Source organism: Myotis davidii, unplaced genomic scaffold (assembly GCF_000327345.1).
Source record: "Myotis davidii unplaced genomic scaffold, ASM32734v1 scaffold329, whole genome shotgun sequence".
Classification (NCBI taxonomy): Eukaryota; Metazoa; Chordata; class Mammalia; order Chiroptera; family Vespertilionidae; genus Myotis; species Myotis davidii.
In genome coordinates, this window is record NW_006300374.1 from 2,805,052 (window position 1) to 2,821,453 (window position 16,402).

The 16,402-nt window shown below is 45.5% G+C and overlaps 1 protein-coding gene across 1 annotated transcript in view; it reads left to right on the top strand.

Annotated features, from left to right (window-relative positions):
* Positions 1 to 16,402, top strand: part of SVOPL (SVOP-like) — a 61,589-nt gene that overhangs the window by 27,328 nt on the left and 17,859 nt on the right. Inside the window, exons 9-15 of the mRNA XM_015572691.1 lie at positions 1 to 37; positions 2,394 to 2,402; positions 4,794 to 4,867; positions 7,385 to 7,590; positions 8,466 to 8,577; positions 9,364 to 9,445; positions 11,804 to 11,893. The exon at positions 1 to 37 is cut by the window's left edge and continues 104 nt beyond it. Coding sequence (XP_015428177.1) covers positions 1 to 37; positions 2,394 to 2,402; positions 4,794 to 4,867; positions 7,385 to 7,590; positions 8,466 to 8,577; positions 9,364 to 9,445; positions 11,804 to 11,893 — 610 coding nt within the window. The remainder of the gene's footprint in view (positions 38 to 2,393; positions 2,403 to 4,793; positions 4,868 to 7,384; positions 7,591 to 8,465; positions 8,578 to 9,363; positions 9,446 to 11,803; positions 11,894 to 16,402) is intronic.

The following is a 16,402-nucleotide window of genomic DNA, read 5'->3' on the forward strand; positions in this document are numbered from 1 at the left end:
CCATCCTGGTGAGTGCCCAGAGGGGGGTCTCCTCCCCGCGTGGGGACCACCCGGAAATCCCCTTAGTCGTGTAAGGCCAGCGGGAAGGGGCTGTAGCTCTCCAGTCCTGCCCCAGGAGGGAACAGTGACAATGGGTATAATAACACCTACCTTGCCGAGGTAGTCACAGGATTGGCATCATTGTTTATAGATGATAGACGGATTTAATATTTAATTTTCTTGTACTGGCCTCGTCTTATTTTGATATCAAAGTTATAAACTTCATTAAATTATTTTAAAAAACACACCGAAATGTGGTGTTTAAATTCTACTGGTTCAGGGCTCTCGGGGAAATCTGCATTCATTCCACACACCAGCCCAGACCCCCGCTTCACCCCCTGCAGGCGGCTCAGGCCCAGGTCCAGGCTCCTGGAGGAGGTCACCCGTCACCTTCCTCACCTCTCCCGCCCTCTTCACCTTCCTCACCTCTCTGCCTTCTTCACCCGTCCTGCCATCTCAACAATAGTATCTACAAGACAGGAATGAACCTCTTTGAATATTTGCTAAAACTTGCCTACAAGGCATTTACACCTAATATTTATTTTGAAGTGTGTGGTGGTGGGAAATTAGGGGGTGGTGGAAGGAGAAGTTTTAAAATCTAATTTAAATTTGCGTAAGGATTAGAGTCTACTTATGTTTAATACTTTTAATTGAGTCGATTTGGGTAATGCATATATTCTAGAAAATTGTTCGCTTCATCTAGGTTTTCAAATTTATTCATAGAAATTGTTCCTAGTGTTTTCTTGTGAGTTTCCAAAAAAAAAAAATCTGTGAGATTTTTTTCATTTTTTAATATCATTTGTGCCTTTCTCTTTTTTCTTGGTCTGCCTCAGTAGAGGTTTGTCTGTTTTATTAAACTTCAAAGAGCAAGATTGCTTTTGGTTGTGCTCTCTTTATTGATTTTTTTGGTGGACTCATTACTTTCTTCCTCGGCTTTTTATGTTCTCCTAACTTTTAGATTCTTGAGCTCAGTACTTTGCTTATTTATTTTCAATTTTAATTAACTATTTAGCTAGATTTAGCAAGTTTTGTTACAGAGTAATTTTATTTTTATTTTGTAACTATTATGAGTTTTCTTTAACCAATGAGTTATCTGTTAATAATGTTTTTTAATTCTTTGTTTCTAGTGTAATTGCTTTTTTGGTCAGAGGATATTATCAATTATTTGGGATTTATTGAGACTTTCCTTTTTTCCTCTATATAATGTGTATATATATATATATATTGATTTCAGAGAGGAAAGGAGAGGGAGATAGAAACATCAACACTGAGAGAGAATCTTTGTTAGGTTGTCTCCTGCACCCCACACTGGGGATCGAGCCCACAACCTGGATATGTGCCCTGACCAGGAATCGAACTATTACCTCCTGGTTCATAGGTCGATGCTCAACCCCTGAGCCACACCAGCTGGGCTACATAGTGACTTTTTATTAATGTTCTGTGTGTACTTCAAAAGGATGTTTTCTTAAATCCTATATAATAAAACCCTCATATGTAAATCAACCAAACAGCAGAACAACCAGTTGCTATGATGTGCACTGACCACCAGGGGGCAGACGCTCAATGCAGGAGCTGCCCCCTAGTGGTCAGTGTGCTCCCACAGGGAGAGCGCTGCTCAGCCAGAAGCTGGGTTCACATCGGGTGTGCGCAATGGTGGTGGAGGAAGCCTCTTCTGCAGGCGGTGGTAAGGAGCAAGGGGTCCTGGACTGTGAGAGCCCCAGACTGCTAGAGGAATGTCTGACTGCTGGCTTAGGCCCCCCAGAGAGCAGGCCTAAGACGGCAGGCGGACATCCCCCAAGGCGTCCCAGACTGCAAGAGGGCACAGGTTGGGCCTCTAGTTAATTAATAAAAAAGAAAAAAAATCCTGAGGTACTATTTGAAGAGTAGGTATTAGTAGGTATTAATCTACTATCTCTGTGCTACTCAGGCAGAGAGATAATACCCACCTTAGGAATGGGGATGGGTTGGATTGAAACAAGACTTAGTGTACTAGGGATGTGGAGAAGATATGGCTGACCTGCTTTTATTCGCTTATTCTACAAATATTTATAAAAGCCTATTATGTGACAAACATTATGCTAGCTCTTGGGATATAAATAAATAAAACACATGTCTTTCCTGCTCCTAACAGAGAAAACCCACACATGTGCTCTCATTGACTATATATATATATATTCTTCTGAGACCCCTTTCCTCAGCTTGTGGATGGCTGTCTTCTCCTGGTATCCTTACATCATCTCTCTGTGTGTCTGTGTCCTGATCTCTTTTTATAAGGACATCAGTCATATTGGATTAGGGTCCACCCAAATGACTTCCTTTTAACTTAATTACTTCTTTTAAGGCATTATCTCTAGCCCTGGCTGGTGTGGCTCAGTTGGTTGGGTGTCCTCCCATGCGCCTATAGCCGATCAATATTTTGTGCTCCCATCGATGTTTCTCTCTCCCCCTCTCCCTTCTTCTCTTCAGCCGATCAATATTTTGTGCTCCCATCGATGGTTCTCTCTCCCCCTCTCCCTTCTTCTCTCTCTTAAAAAAAAAAAAATCAATTAAAAAAAAGCTTTCTCTCCAAATACAGGCACATTCTAGGGGTTAGAATTTCAACATGGACTTTGAGGGACATGAGTCCCATAACAACCACCGTCCTCCTCCACCCCCTCTATATTCTCGGTACTCTCCATCCTCCACCCCCTCTTACATCCTCCTTTCTCCTCCCCACTCCTTCCTTCTGCACTCCTTCTGTGCCTCCAGCTCGTACGTAGCCCATCCATCACGCTCATCAATGATCTTGTCCTCCTCACTCATCTGTGGAGCAAGGCTCTGTGGCTGCAGAGATACAAGCAGTAGAGCCCGCCTTTTACAATCTGGTTAGAGAGAGGAGACTTACATGGGAAAGAATCGATAACAACGGAGCCAGACACTTAGACCCAGGTGAGCTGTGCAGGTGACTGGGTGCGTGTAGGATCTGGGCAGAGAGGAGACCGTGAGGCACGGCAAGCCACCTTCAGGCATCGGTGGGGCATAAATTGAGCAATGAAAAGAGGGAAGAGGCCACCACAGGCAGGAGGACTGGCGTGAGCCGAGACCAGAGGCAGGGATGTGAGGCGGGTTTGGTCACGTGACTGCTGTCAGAAGCCACGTGGAGGAGGCTGGGCAAGATGCCGTGGGCCGTGGAGCCTCGGCAGCTTCACTCCAGACACTGAGATGAAAGGCCTTGGGTCTGTTTGAGGAAGGGCCACACATGGATGTGCTGGAGGAGTCCACCCTTTTGGATTGTAGCCAAGGGTTCCTCACCCAATAACTTCATTAGGATAAAACTTATGACTCATTGGGATACTATAAGACTAGCTTTTTGAATCTCCAGCAAACTTGAGGAGGTAGGGGACCATAGTCATATCTAAACCAAGGGGAATAGCAGACAGTTAGATGGCCAGTGCTCGGGACTGGTGCTCTGGAGATCTGGATTCTGTGCTGGCTCTGCCTTCACACAGCTGTGTGATCTTGGGCAAGTCACTTAACCTCTCTGGGCTACATAATCTGTGTTGGACAAAGGGAAGATAGGACTAGATCAGAGGTTTTCAATGATGAGTAGCCAGAGCTCCAATATGTAAAGCTGATGGAGGTGAAGTGTCAGTTGCTTCACTCCACCCACAATAACCTCCAGGTCCCTGGAGCCAAAGACCTCTGAATCCTTCAAGCTCTTTCTGTGGGCAGGTGTGGCCCAGTGGTTGAGCATTGACCTAGGAACTGGGAGGTCACAGTTCGATTCCTGGTGGGGATGTGTGTGTAGGTTGTGGGCTCGATCCCCAGTGTGGGGCATGCAGGAGGCAGCAAATCAATGATTCTCTCATCATTGATGTCTCTCTCGGCATGTACCTTAGTTGCAGTTTCCCTGGCCCTGGTCGTGTACGTGCAGGAGGCAAACAATTGATGTGTCTCTCTCACATCTATGTTTCTCTCTGTCTCTCTCTCTCCTTTCCACTCTCCCTAAAAATCAATGGAAAAATATCCTCGGGTGAAGATTAACAAAACAAAACAGAGAGAGAGGGGGAGAACAAAACCTGAACTCCCAGACCACACTCCTGGTCTCTCTCAAGAGTCCTGTGATCCCAGGTCTGTTTGTGAGAGAAGAGTAGTTGGTTTTAGCTGAGAACCCCCAAAGCTTTCCTAACTTCACATAAAATCCATGACTGTCAATAATACTCATCCTCATTTATTTGTATGCAAAAGTATTTAATAGGTACTGACTGTGGATAAGAACTTTTGCTAATTACCCTAAAGACACAAAAAGAAGTCGGGTGTTCTACCCTCTTTTAAAATTTATGACTTTTTTTCTTATAAAAGCCCCAGACACTTTGTAAATGTTAGGTTTTTCATTTTAATGTTAATAATAAAGAATATCACATCAGTTTTACGGGTGTTTTCATGTACCCTCCTATTTTCTACCACACCCCTCGCCAGCACCGGTGAGAAGAGGACGAGTGAAAGTGTTAGAATCATAAATTCCACGAGTTTGGGTACCTGCCAATGACAACAGTGTGCAAAGTCTGATTGGCTGGGATGCATGTGTTAAAAATGATTATGGTTTTGGGTGGGCTGTGCTCATAGGAATCCAGTGGTTATTTCACCTCCCCACATCCCATGTTGTCCTTGTTTTATAATATTTTGTTCAAATTTAATATCTAAAATATTAGCGGCATCTTTGCTTGTCCTTAACCCACTGAATCTATTCTGTTTCCCTCTTTTCACTACCCTAGGATAAAAGAGGAAGGTTTGCAGACCTGTTGGATGCTAAATATTTGCGGACCACGTTACAGATCTGGGTCATATGGTAGGAATGTAGTTACTTCAGCCCTGGCTGGTGGCTCATTGGTTGCAGTATCTTCTTGTGCACCAAAAGGTTGTGGGTTCGATTCCTGGTCAGGGCACATATAGAAGACAACCAACCGATGTTTCACTCTCTCTCTCTCTCTCTCTCTCTCTCTCTCTCTCTCTCAAAAAAAAAAATCAATTAAAAAAACCTATCCTAGTTTGAGGATTTTTAAAAGGTAATTATATCAAAATGAGTTTTATAGAAAGCCTACTAAAGTAAATCCACTCTGAATGCTACTGGGGAGAAAAACACAAGAAAGACCCCAGCAATCTCATCTTTTTACTAATACCACCAACCAAAGAAGTAAGTAAAATAACAATTTAAAAGAAAGAGAGAAAGAAAAGAACCCTAATTGTCCACAGTTTTTTTATTTTTCATCTCAACATAGGACCTCACTTTCTAACCCTTTGGGTCTGGTTCACCACTACAAATCCACCTACATGCCAAAATTAACGACTGACTGTACCAAGTGTTGGGTGGATGTAAGGTAACAGGAACCATTGCATTCACTGCTGATTAGAGTTCAAGTTAGTACAACCACTTTGGAAAACTGTTTGGAAAAATCTATCACAGTTGAAAATATGCATATCCTATGGCTCAGCAATTCCCCTCCTGGGCTTATACCCAACAGAAATGCATACATACATTCACCAAAAGACATTTACATGAATGTCCATTGCATTATTTTGTTTGTAACAGGCCCAAACTATAAACAACCCACATGTCCATCCACGACATAGTGGGTAAATTGTGTTAGATTCATAAAGTGGAATACTGTACAATAATGAAGATGAGAAAACCAGGAATTAACACTTGACATAGCTTCATCTCGCAAAGGTGATAACGAGCAAAGGAAGCCAGATGCCCATAATGCATACGCTGTGATCCCACTTATATAAAGACAGAAAATAGGCAAAATGAATCTTTAGGATTTGAATTCAGGAAGATGGTTGTCTATCTGCCTGCTTCTGATATAATCATTACTAATAGGTTAATATGTCTCCCCGTGACACTTTAAAAAAATTTTAAATACTGTTAATATTTGGAAATCAGCCAAATTAAAGCGACTTTAATAACAAAGGGAGACGTTTTGACTGTTTTCTTTTTAAATATTTAATTATGAAAATTTCCAAACATCTTCCAAACAGAGGATACCAGGATGAACTTGGATCCGCTCATCACCCAGATCTGACGGTCATGGATATTCACCCTTATTAGCCTCAGCTACATTCTCCTGTGCTGAAGTGTTTTCAAGCAAGCCCCAGGCTTCTGACATTTCATCCCCAGATATTTCATTAAGGCTCAGCTACTTGAGGGCATTTTCTTAGATGACTGCAATCCTATAACCATACTGACAAGGGTAATGATCTTCAGGTTACTATCATCCAATACCCAGAATGTACATGGTTTCCTCTGATTGTCCCCATGTGTCTTTTTCAGCTGGCTTTTGCAACCATTTCTGAAAAACCAAGAGGCTGATTTTTTTTTTTCTTGACTTTGATAGATGAACTTTTCTGTATGTTATTTTTATATCTCATCAAAGACATCTAGTAAAGAATGGGGAGAAAATATAAAGCAAACACAAAAACCATCTGTGGCTCATCATAGCTTGTTAAAGACCCTTTGTGATAGGCAGAATTCTAAAGTGACCCCACGATGACCCCAGCTCCTGCTGATGCAATCAAACTCTAATTTGGGTGCTGATGTGAAGGGGCTGTGAAGATGTAATTAAGATCTCGGGCCTTAACACAGGGAGATGATTCAGATTCGGCAGGTGGGCCCCATCGAATCACTTGCGTCCTTAAAAGTAGAGAAGTTTCTCCAGCTGGGCAGGGAGCTGGAGAAGAGAAAACAGAAGAGGCAGGAGGAGAGGACAGAGAGATTCAAAGCATGAGGTCTCGGCCCCATGCTGCTGGCTTTGAAGACAGGGAGTGAGGGAAGCAGGTAGAAGCTGAGAACAACTGGTCCACAGCCAGCGAGGAAACAGGTATGAGTTCTCCGGCCCCCCGGGTCTGAATTCTGCCAACCGTCTGGGTGAGCTTGGAAAATGGATTCTCCCCTCCAGAAAGGCCTACGACCTGCCTACACTTGCACGTTTACCTCTGAGACTTGGAGCAGAGCGTGAGCCAGACCCATAGCGCTTCTGAGCTCCAGAACTGTGAGGTACTGGACGTGTGTTGTTTTAAGCCACGAAGTTATGCTAACTCGTTACAGCAGCGACAAATGAATCTGGGCTTCAAACTCCTTCACCGGGCCCGTGGGTCCTCCTAACCCGGCTCCTCCTGCTCTTGCAAATCTGTTTCCCACTGTGTGGCCTCCAATCCCCAGATATGTGAGCCGGGGTTTTTCCCCGTGCCCCCCTCCACCCCCCCTCCCCAACTCCTACCCCCAGCCTTCCACCTGAAGCCCTTTCACATCTCCTTGCAGCTCTTGGTGGCACCCGCTTTTCTCATGTCCATCTTTTCTCACTTCCAGGCTGGGCATCTCTTTCGCCTACTATGGGGTCATCCTGGCCAGCACCGAGCTGCTGGAGCGGGACCTGGTCTGTGGTTCGAGGTCCGAGTCCAAGGCGGTGGTGAGCGTGGGGGTCTCAGAGGAGAGTCAGAGCCCCTGTTACTGCCACATGTTTGCCCCCTCCGACTACCGGACCATGATTATCAGCACCGTTGGTGAAATTGCCCGTAAGTGTCTCTACGTATCGAGCCTCTCGCTGTTTCGGGTCCGGGACACGCAACTCAGCCCAGAGGGGAGAAGTGTGACCCTCCATAGACGCGGCTCCTGCCTGGCAGAACTGAGCATGATTCGGGATCGTGGGATCCGGCTGACAGCCGCCCGCCCGTGTGGTTTGGGGTGGGGAGAAGTCTGGAAGAGCCGAGCTTTGAATTACGAAATCCCGTCCATTTTAAGATGTATTTTTTTCTTCACATTTAAAAAAATATATTTTTTAATTAATTTCAGAGAAGGGAGAGAGAGAAACATCAGTGATGAGAGAGAATCACTGATTGGCTGCCTCTTGCACACCACACACAGGGCAGATGAGTCCAAACTTGGCCATGTGCCCTGACTGGGAATTGAACCGAGACTTCCTGGTTCATAGGTGGATGCTCAACCACTAAGCCACGCCGGCCAGGCTTTCTTCACATTTTAACCTCTCTGAAATTGGGATGCATCTGACAATGGCGTGTTAGATTTTAATTTGCAGTACTGTTTCTGTCTTAGTAGACATAAAGTAATGGTAATAACGGTACTTAAATTTCAGTGACACCTTGAACTTGATGAAAAACCGTATGCCTTTAAAATATAGGCCTAGCAAGTAGGCAATTTACAACACACCTACATGGTATGCACCTTGGACATGAACAAATCCTTGGCACCCACCAGTGCTTGTCATTCTTGGACCCACGTGGGGAAAGTATGTCGAAGGCTGATGACAGTGTGAGGGTCTCAGCTGGAACACACACACGATTTATGAAGCTGCTTCTTCCTGAAACGAGGAGGAGGAATCCATGCCACCCGCCCAAGGTTCCAGAAATGGTCTTTGTCGTTTGCTTTCTAGTGAATCCTCTGAACATCCTGGGCATTAATTTCCTGGGCAGACGGCTGAGCCTGTCTATCACCATGGGCTGCACAGCTTTATTCTTCCTTCTCCTCAACATTTGCACTTCAAGGTACTTTCTCTCTGGTTGTTTCAAAGTGATCGAGTTTTGTGCAGTGGTTTTAAGATGGGATCTTCTAACCCAGTGGTCGGCAAACTGCGGCTCGGCAAACCCCAGCTCGTGAGCCACATGCGGCTCTTTGGCCCCTTCAGTGTGGCTCTTCCACAAAATACCAACTTCTGCGCATGGGCCACGAAGTTTCAATCGCACTGTACGTGCGCGCCCACACGTGATACTTTGTGGAAGAGCCACACTCAAGGGGCCAAAGAGCCGCATGTGGCTCGCGAGCCGCAGTTTGCCGACCACGGTTCTAACCCATAGTGTTCATTGGGAGGTCAGGGTCAAGTCTCTTTTCACTCACCAACATATTTAGGATCTTTATACCAAGCTTCCTGGAGAAATGGGACTCTCATTGTTAACAAATTATCCTGACTATAAGTCAAGATAGTTTAGCCATATATAACATAACATAAAACAACACATACCTGTGGTGTGAAAATTCATTTAACTTTTAATTTGCTGCCCCAGAGTGGCCTCAGTTATAGTATAAATCACTTATTCTGCAAACTGTCTTCACCATTTTGGGGGAGTGGGGGCCGGGCTAGAATGGCACACTTCGGGGAGTGGAGAGGTCAGGGAGCAGGATTGAAGGTTCAAGTCGGGCATCTGCTTCAGGACCCCTCATCGGGCAGCTGGTCATCTGTGGGTGGGTGGGGCATCTGTAACACACTTGGCCAGGGCCATGGAAGACACTGCAAGTTGCCTTTGGTAACCTTTCTCTTGCTTCCTGTTCCCTAGTGCCGGCCTCATCGGCTTCCTCTTTATGCTGAGGGCTTTGGTGGCTGCCAACTTCAACACCATCTACATTTACACCGCTGAGGTCAGTTTGGGGAAGGGTTGGTCTCTTCAGGGGGTGTAAGCTGAGCTACTGAGAAAGGATGTCCATCCATAGATAACGCATCCCTGGCTTCTGTTGACTTTTGATGATTTTCTAAAAACATCCCATTACAATGATGCCAGAAGGTTGATTTGATAGGGAGTTTCCCCTGCTCCCTGAGTCTAGTGCAAGCCAGTGTCTGAGAATTAAGATAGGACCTCCTCCCTTCTCCCTAGACAGCATTCATATAAGACACAACCTCCTGGCCTAGCACCATGCTTTCAGAGAATAGGGCCCTAGCTGCATGTTGCCGTTAAAATGTAGAACTCCCGATTTCCCTCTCTTTTTGAAATTGGGATGTATTTTTCACCTTTATTCCTTTGAATGGTCACACCCCCTTCATCTGTCATTTGCTGCATGTAGCTTCCATTGAAATTCAATAGTAATATAGTCTTTCTGAATTTACTGAATTGATACATCTACTATATGCAAGGCCCTGCCTGAGGGAGCTAGAGGCTCCTCTCATTAACCCTCACTTTAAAGAGCTAATATCCCTAGAAATGAGCAGTTTCTGGGGAGGAAACATAGTACTTTACTGGTTTTGTCCTTCAGTGAGCTGGAGAAAGAAGTGTTGTCGGGACTGTTAAACTGCCTTTGTCGCCATTCCTGGAAATGTGAAGGCTGTTCAGATTACACACGTGACGTGTCAGACATGAGAGCCACAGGGAAATATTCTCCCCGCCCAGATAAAAATAGGAAATGATGAGATATTTGGCATATACAGACACTTCATTAATTCCATTAACAGCATCTTCTAAAATGATTTTGTGAATTTAGAATCAGTGTGTAATATGCTCTGCTTCTAAAGCTATATTTGCAATGTTCAGTTTAACATTTTGGAATGTTTTTTTCCTGATACTTATTTTAAAAATCATCTATTATTCTATCTCCAAGAATTGTCAAAATCTGAACAAAAGACTTTATTAATATTATATAGAGAAAGAAACATCACCACATATCCAAATCTGTTATTTTCAGGTCCAGTTGGCAGTCTCATTTTCTAGAAAAAGCAAGCAAGCTCCCCTGGGACACATCCCGCCACCCCACCCGCCAACCCCCGCCTTCTCCTATACACATAGCAGTGGCTGCTGAGGCAGGAACACATTTCGCATTTCGCTTTTGCACTTGACAGGTGGTGGCTAACAGACACGGCCTAGTAAAAGGACTGCGTGCTTTGTTTTAATGAAATGAAAAAAACTGTTTTTTGAGTGTTGTACAGTATTGAGAGAAAATTCTCCAGTTTTTAAAAACCACCCTTTTAAATATTCTCCCTATAATCTCATTTGTTACATAACATTTGCTTTCTTATTCAACTTTTGCCCGTTCCTATAAGAATTCTGAATTAATGAAGTACAGTTTAATGAGGTTTTACTATAAATGTAAGAAAGTTGCAGTAAGAAAGTAGATTACGTCATAAGATTTTGCAGTGAGAACATAGTGAGGGTGTAGCATGTATCTAGCACTGTCTCTTTTTTAAATATGTTTTTATTGATTTTAGAGAGGGAGGGAAGGAGGGAAAGGGAGAGAGAGAGAGAGAGAAAGAGAAAAGAGAGAAACAATGATGAGAGAGAAACATTGATAGACCTCCTCCTGCATGTATGTACCCCAACCGGGGATTGAACCCACAACCTGGGCATGTGCCCTGACTGGGAATCGAACCAGTGACCTTTCAGATGGCACTGTTTCTTTATTTAAGGTTTCATTGAATCACTACTTGGGAAGTATTTTCCTTCAGTAGAACCACCCTTATGCATTTTAGCTCTAAAGTGGAAATCTGTCTGATTCCAGAGCTTGCTTTTTTAAAGTTATATTTTGAATATTCAATTAAACATATAGTTTGGCCCTAGCTGGTTTGGCTCAGTGGATAGAGCATCGGCCTGCAGACTGAAGGGTTCCAGGTTTGATTCTGGTCAAGGGCACATGCCTGGGTTGCAGGCTTGATCCCAGTATGGGGTGTGCAGGAGGCAGCTGATCAATGATATTAGTAACATTGAGAAATAACATTCATACTCTAATAACATTGTTAGGGAAGGAAGCTAACAATGTACAGGTGTGGACAAAAGTAGGTTTTCAGTTGTGAGTATGCTACACACAGTTTATTCTTGTATTATTACTTATAATTATTGTATTACTATTTGTAGTAATAGTATCCTTACTTATGATTTATCTTTGAGGTAATGAAGGCTGGTAATTTCCCTGCTTTTGCCGACCCCTGTGTACACCAAAGCCTGACCCAGGGAGGGAAGGGCAGGCGAGAAGGAAGAGGCCTGGACTAACTGGTGCTCTGTGCCCTCTCTCCAGGTCTACCCCACCACCATGCGCGCTTTGGGGATGGGGACCAGCGGCTCTCTGTGTCGCATTGGAGCAATGGTGGCACCATTTATATCCCAGGTACACCCAGGAGTCTCTGCAGGAGGGTGGGCCTAAGGCAGGTGGGTAAAGAGGGACCAGGTCCCTTTGGGGTAAGGGTGTAACCAGGATTTCTGTTTACTCGGGGAGTTTTCTTGGGATGCCGTTGTTCACTGTTGGGTGAATTTGGATAGGGAAGGAAGCTAAATACTGCCCAAGCTCCCATCAGTCCCACGCAGGTGTTGCATTGCGAACAGGGTTTGGGTTTTGTTGGTGCTGTTGGGGGAGGATGCCGAAGAAATGGGTGACACTAGGGGCTTGTGCAGTTGGATGACAATGGGCTCCACCTGGGGTGCAATTGAACAACAGAGCCGAGGTGCTGGGAGGTGGCCCTGGGCACGGGAGGTCCAGTGCTCAGGCAAATCAGACACAGGCTGGGGCAAATCCAGGGCTGACTTGGACCCATGGATGGGATTGTTTTGGGAGAAAAATAGGCAGATCTGGCGACCTGTGTGGGCCTGGTGCCTCAGAGGGCTAAATGGCTGGTCTCCCTCTGCTCATGTTCTTTTGGCCACAAGAAATGGGAATCCACCTGAGCTGCTGCAACAGAAAAACGCAGGAGTGAGGCTGGGCCCTGGAGGGCCTGCTGCAGGCAGGGGGCCGACAGGAACCCAGGCCCTGCCTCCTTAGGCCTGTCTGGGGCCCGTGGTGGCTCCTCAGGCTTTACGCCGTCTCCCTGGAGACCAGTGTGTTGGGCTGCCTGTGTGTGTGGCCCCACAAATCCAAAGCACATGTCCTTCCATCCAGCCTCCAGAAGACAGTGATGCCTCTCTGCATCCCTAGAAAGGGCCTCTCATTGGCCAGGTCTGGCTAACTGTTCATCCTTAAGCTAAATCACTTATGGCCCAGAGTCAGGGCTATGGACAAAGGCCATGGAAGGCGGTTTGTGATACCGTGATTCTATAACCAGAAAGCTGTATTTGGTCTTCATCCTGATTTCTGCCACAGAGCTCCTAAGACCCATGTGATTTCCTAAGTGACGAGAGCCACAGGACGTCTTGCTATGTTAACGAGGTGAACTTTGGACTGTACCTAAGGGTGGGGACTGGCTGTCAGGAGAACCAACCGTGTGATTAGAGGGTTGGGATTTTCAGTCCCACCACCCTGACCTCCCGGGAGGGAAGAGGGGCTGGAGGTTGAGTCTGTGACCAGTGGCCAGGGATTTAGTCCATCACTCCTGCGTGCTGAAGCCTCCGTAAAAACCCCAAAGGGAGGGTGTGGGCAGCTTCCAGGTGGGGAGCCGGAATGCTGTCTGTGCCCTTAGGCAGGGCCCCACACTCCAGGAGGACAGAAGTGCCTTTGTTTGAGACCTCCCCCTCTGTGTCTCTTCATCTGGCTTTGGATTCATACTCTAATAACATCCTTTGCTATAAACGGACAATCCAGTAAGTAGACAGGTTTCCTGAGCCATGTGACCTGAGCACATAATCAAACCCAAAGAGGGGTCATGGGCACCTCCGACTCACAGCCAGTTGGTCAGAAGTGCAGGTAAGAACCAGGACTGTGACTGGCACCTGAAGTGGGGGCAGCCTTGCGGGACGGAGCCTCCGCTGAGGGACCTGATGCCCCCTCCAGGGAGATAGTGTCAGAACTGAGTTGCTTGCTGGTGTGGAAGAAAACCCCCGCCGCACATGGTAATGGGGTGCAGAACCAAAAATAGGGGTGCAGTTTTCAGACAAAAGGTGTTGTTTGGGCTTGGGGTCGGGGGAGCTCTTCAGACAGCAGGGTGTGGTGTCGCTCCTGAACTAATGGGTCAGCCTTCCCTTGGATTCCCTCCAGCTTCTGTGTGTCAGAATCACCAGGGTAACCAACTTGGTCACATGAACATCCATGACTCCAGCCAAAGATTCATTCTGTATATGGCACCATGTACAGAATTTTGTGTTTTTAATGGGTATCCCGAGTGAATTTGAGACACCCTTTGAGAGGCACGAGACACGAGGCACCACCATCAATAGGGAAGATACCAACTGGGAGACTAGCTTCTAATTTCACTTAATTCTTTGCCTCCTTCTCTTCATCCTTTCCCTCCCTCCCTCTCTTCTTCGCTTTTCCTTTCTCCTCCTCTATCTATTCCCTCCTCTTCTTCCTCCTCCTCCTTTTGCCCTGAAACAGACTATCAAACCAAGTATAGTGTTTACATCTTAATTAGTAAAATGTTTACATATTTAGTGACTACATTTATAAATTTTTAAATCAAAGGGAGGGTGTGGGCAGCTTCCAGGTGGGGAGCCGGAATGCTGTCTGTGCCCTTAGGCAGGGCCCCACACTCCAGGAGGACAGAAGTGCCTTTGTTTGAGACCTCCCCCTCTGTGTCTCTTCATCTGGCTTTGGATTCATACTCTAATAACATCCTTTGCTATAAACGGACAATCTAGTAAGTAGACAGGTTTCCTGAGCCATGTGACTTGAGCACATAATCAAACCCAAAGAGGGGTCATGGGAACCTCCGACTCACAGCCAGTTGGTCAGAAGTGCAGGTAAGAACCAGGACTGTGACTGGCACCTGAAGTGGGGGCAGCCTTGCGGGACGGAGCCTCCGCTGAGGGACCTGATGCCCCCTCCAGGGAGATAGTGTCAGAACTGAGTTGCTTGCTGGTGTGGAAGAAAACCCCCGCCGCACATGGTAATGGGGTGCAGAACCCAAAATAGGGGTGCAGTTTTCAGACAAAAGGTGTTGTTTGGGCTTGGGGTCGGGGGAGCTCTTCAGACAGCAGGGTGTGGTGTCGCTCCTGAACTAATGGGTCAGCCTTCCCTTGGATTCCCTCCAGCTTCTGTGTGTCAGAATCACCAGGGTAACCAACTTGGTCACATGAACATCCATGACTCCAGCCAAAGATTCATTCTGTATATGGCACCACGTACAGAATTTTGTGTTTTTAACGGGTATCCCGAGTGAATTTGAGACACCCTTTGAGAGGCACGAGACACGAGGCACCACCATCAATAGGGAAGATACCAACTGGGAGACTAGCTTCTAATTTCACTTAATTCTTTGCCTCCTTCTCTTCATCCTTTCCCTCCCTCTCTTCTTTGCTTTTCCTTTCTCCTCCTCAACCTTTTCCCTCCTCTTCTTCCTCCTCCTCCTTTTGCCCTGAAACAGACTATTAAACCAAGTATAGTGTTTACATCTTAATTAGTAAAATGTTTACATATTTAGTGACTACATTTATAAATTTTTAAATCTCTTTAAAATGAATGTTTCAAGATGTTTAGTAGTTAAAAACTTTAATGGTATAGAATAATAGGATTTGTGGGTTATATCTCCACCCAAAGATTCATTCTGTATATGGCACCATGTACTATTTCACATCGCCATGTACTATTTACATGAAAAGGAAGATTTCAGAATTCCTATCAAAGCACTGAAAACATTTTAAATCTTTACAAAAGCCTCTTAAAGGGGTGTCCATGGGGACGTGCATTCGTAACTCCCAGCAAAATCTTTCAAAATCTTCTTTGCCTGCCTCACTCCTGTTGTCACCAATGGTGTGGCCTCAATCTCATCACCCCTCAAAGTTCAAACTCCATCAAACGCCGCCTGCACTAGCTCTTCTCTGGCCCCTCCTACAGCCTCCCAGAGCTCTCGCTGTCTCTTGAGCAGCTCTGTGCTGCTCCTGAAATCATATAGCCTCTCAGGATTCAAAGAAAGCTGGATGCACAGAGTCTCTTTGTTAGGAGCCAGGGTTTCTTCACTTAAGAACCTATTGTGGTGATTCATTCGACAAGCTGTTTTTGGAGGAATCCTCTACAACTTCTAGATGTCCTCACACAGTTTGCCAGTTAGACCACCACAAAGGACTCAATTATAGAATAGAATGGAATTTCATCTCAGTTCCACATTCAATCAGCACTTCCTGCACTCTTACCCTAACCCTGGCATCATTCTAGTACTACTTATTTGTTAATATCACGTGGTAATCCGGTTGCCGTCACATTGCAGCTTGAAATTAGCATGGTGGTAGTTGAGACCAAAGTATCAAGAGTTGACAACTTGTAAAGGGAAATAGCATTTCAAGTAGGATGACAGCTGATACAAAGACCCAGAGATGGGACAGATATTGGTTGTTCCAGGAATAGGAACTGGCTTTGGTGAGCAAAGTGGAGAGACGTGCAGGGGCGATTGTCCCTTACAGATGTGTTGAGGACTTTGGATTTTTTCCTTCAGGAGTAATGGGAAATAATTTAAGGGTTTTAAGTGGGTGAGGGACACAATCAGTTTTTGCATTTTATTTTTTAAAAAATATATTTTATTAGTTTTTACAGAGAGGAAGGGAGAGGGATAGAGAGTTAGAAACATCGATGAGAGAGAAACATCGACCAGCTGCCTCCTGCACACCCCTTACTGGGGATGTGCCCACAGCCAAGGTGCATGCCCTTGACTGGAATCGAACCTGGGACCTTTCAGTCCGCAGGCCGACACGCTATCCACTGAGCCAAACCGGTGAGGGCAAGGATATTTTTCCATTGATTTTTAGAGAGAGTGGAAAC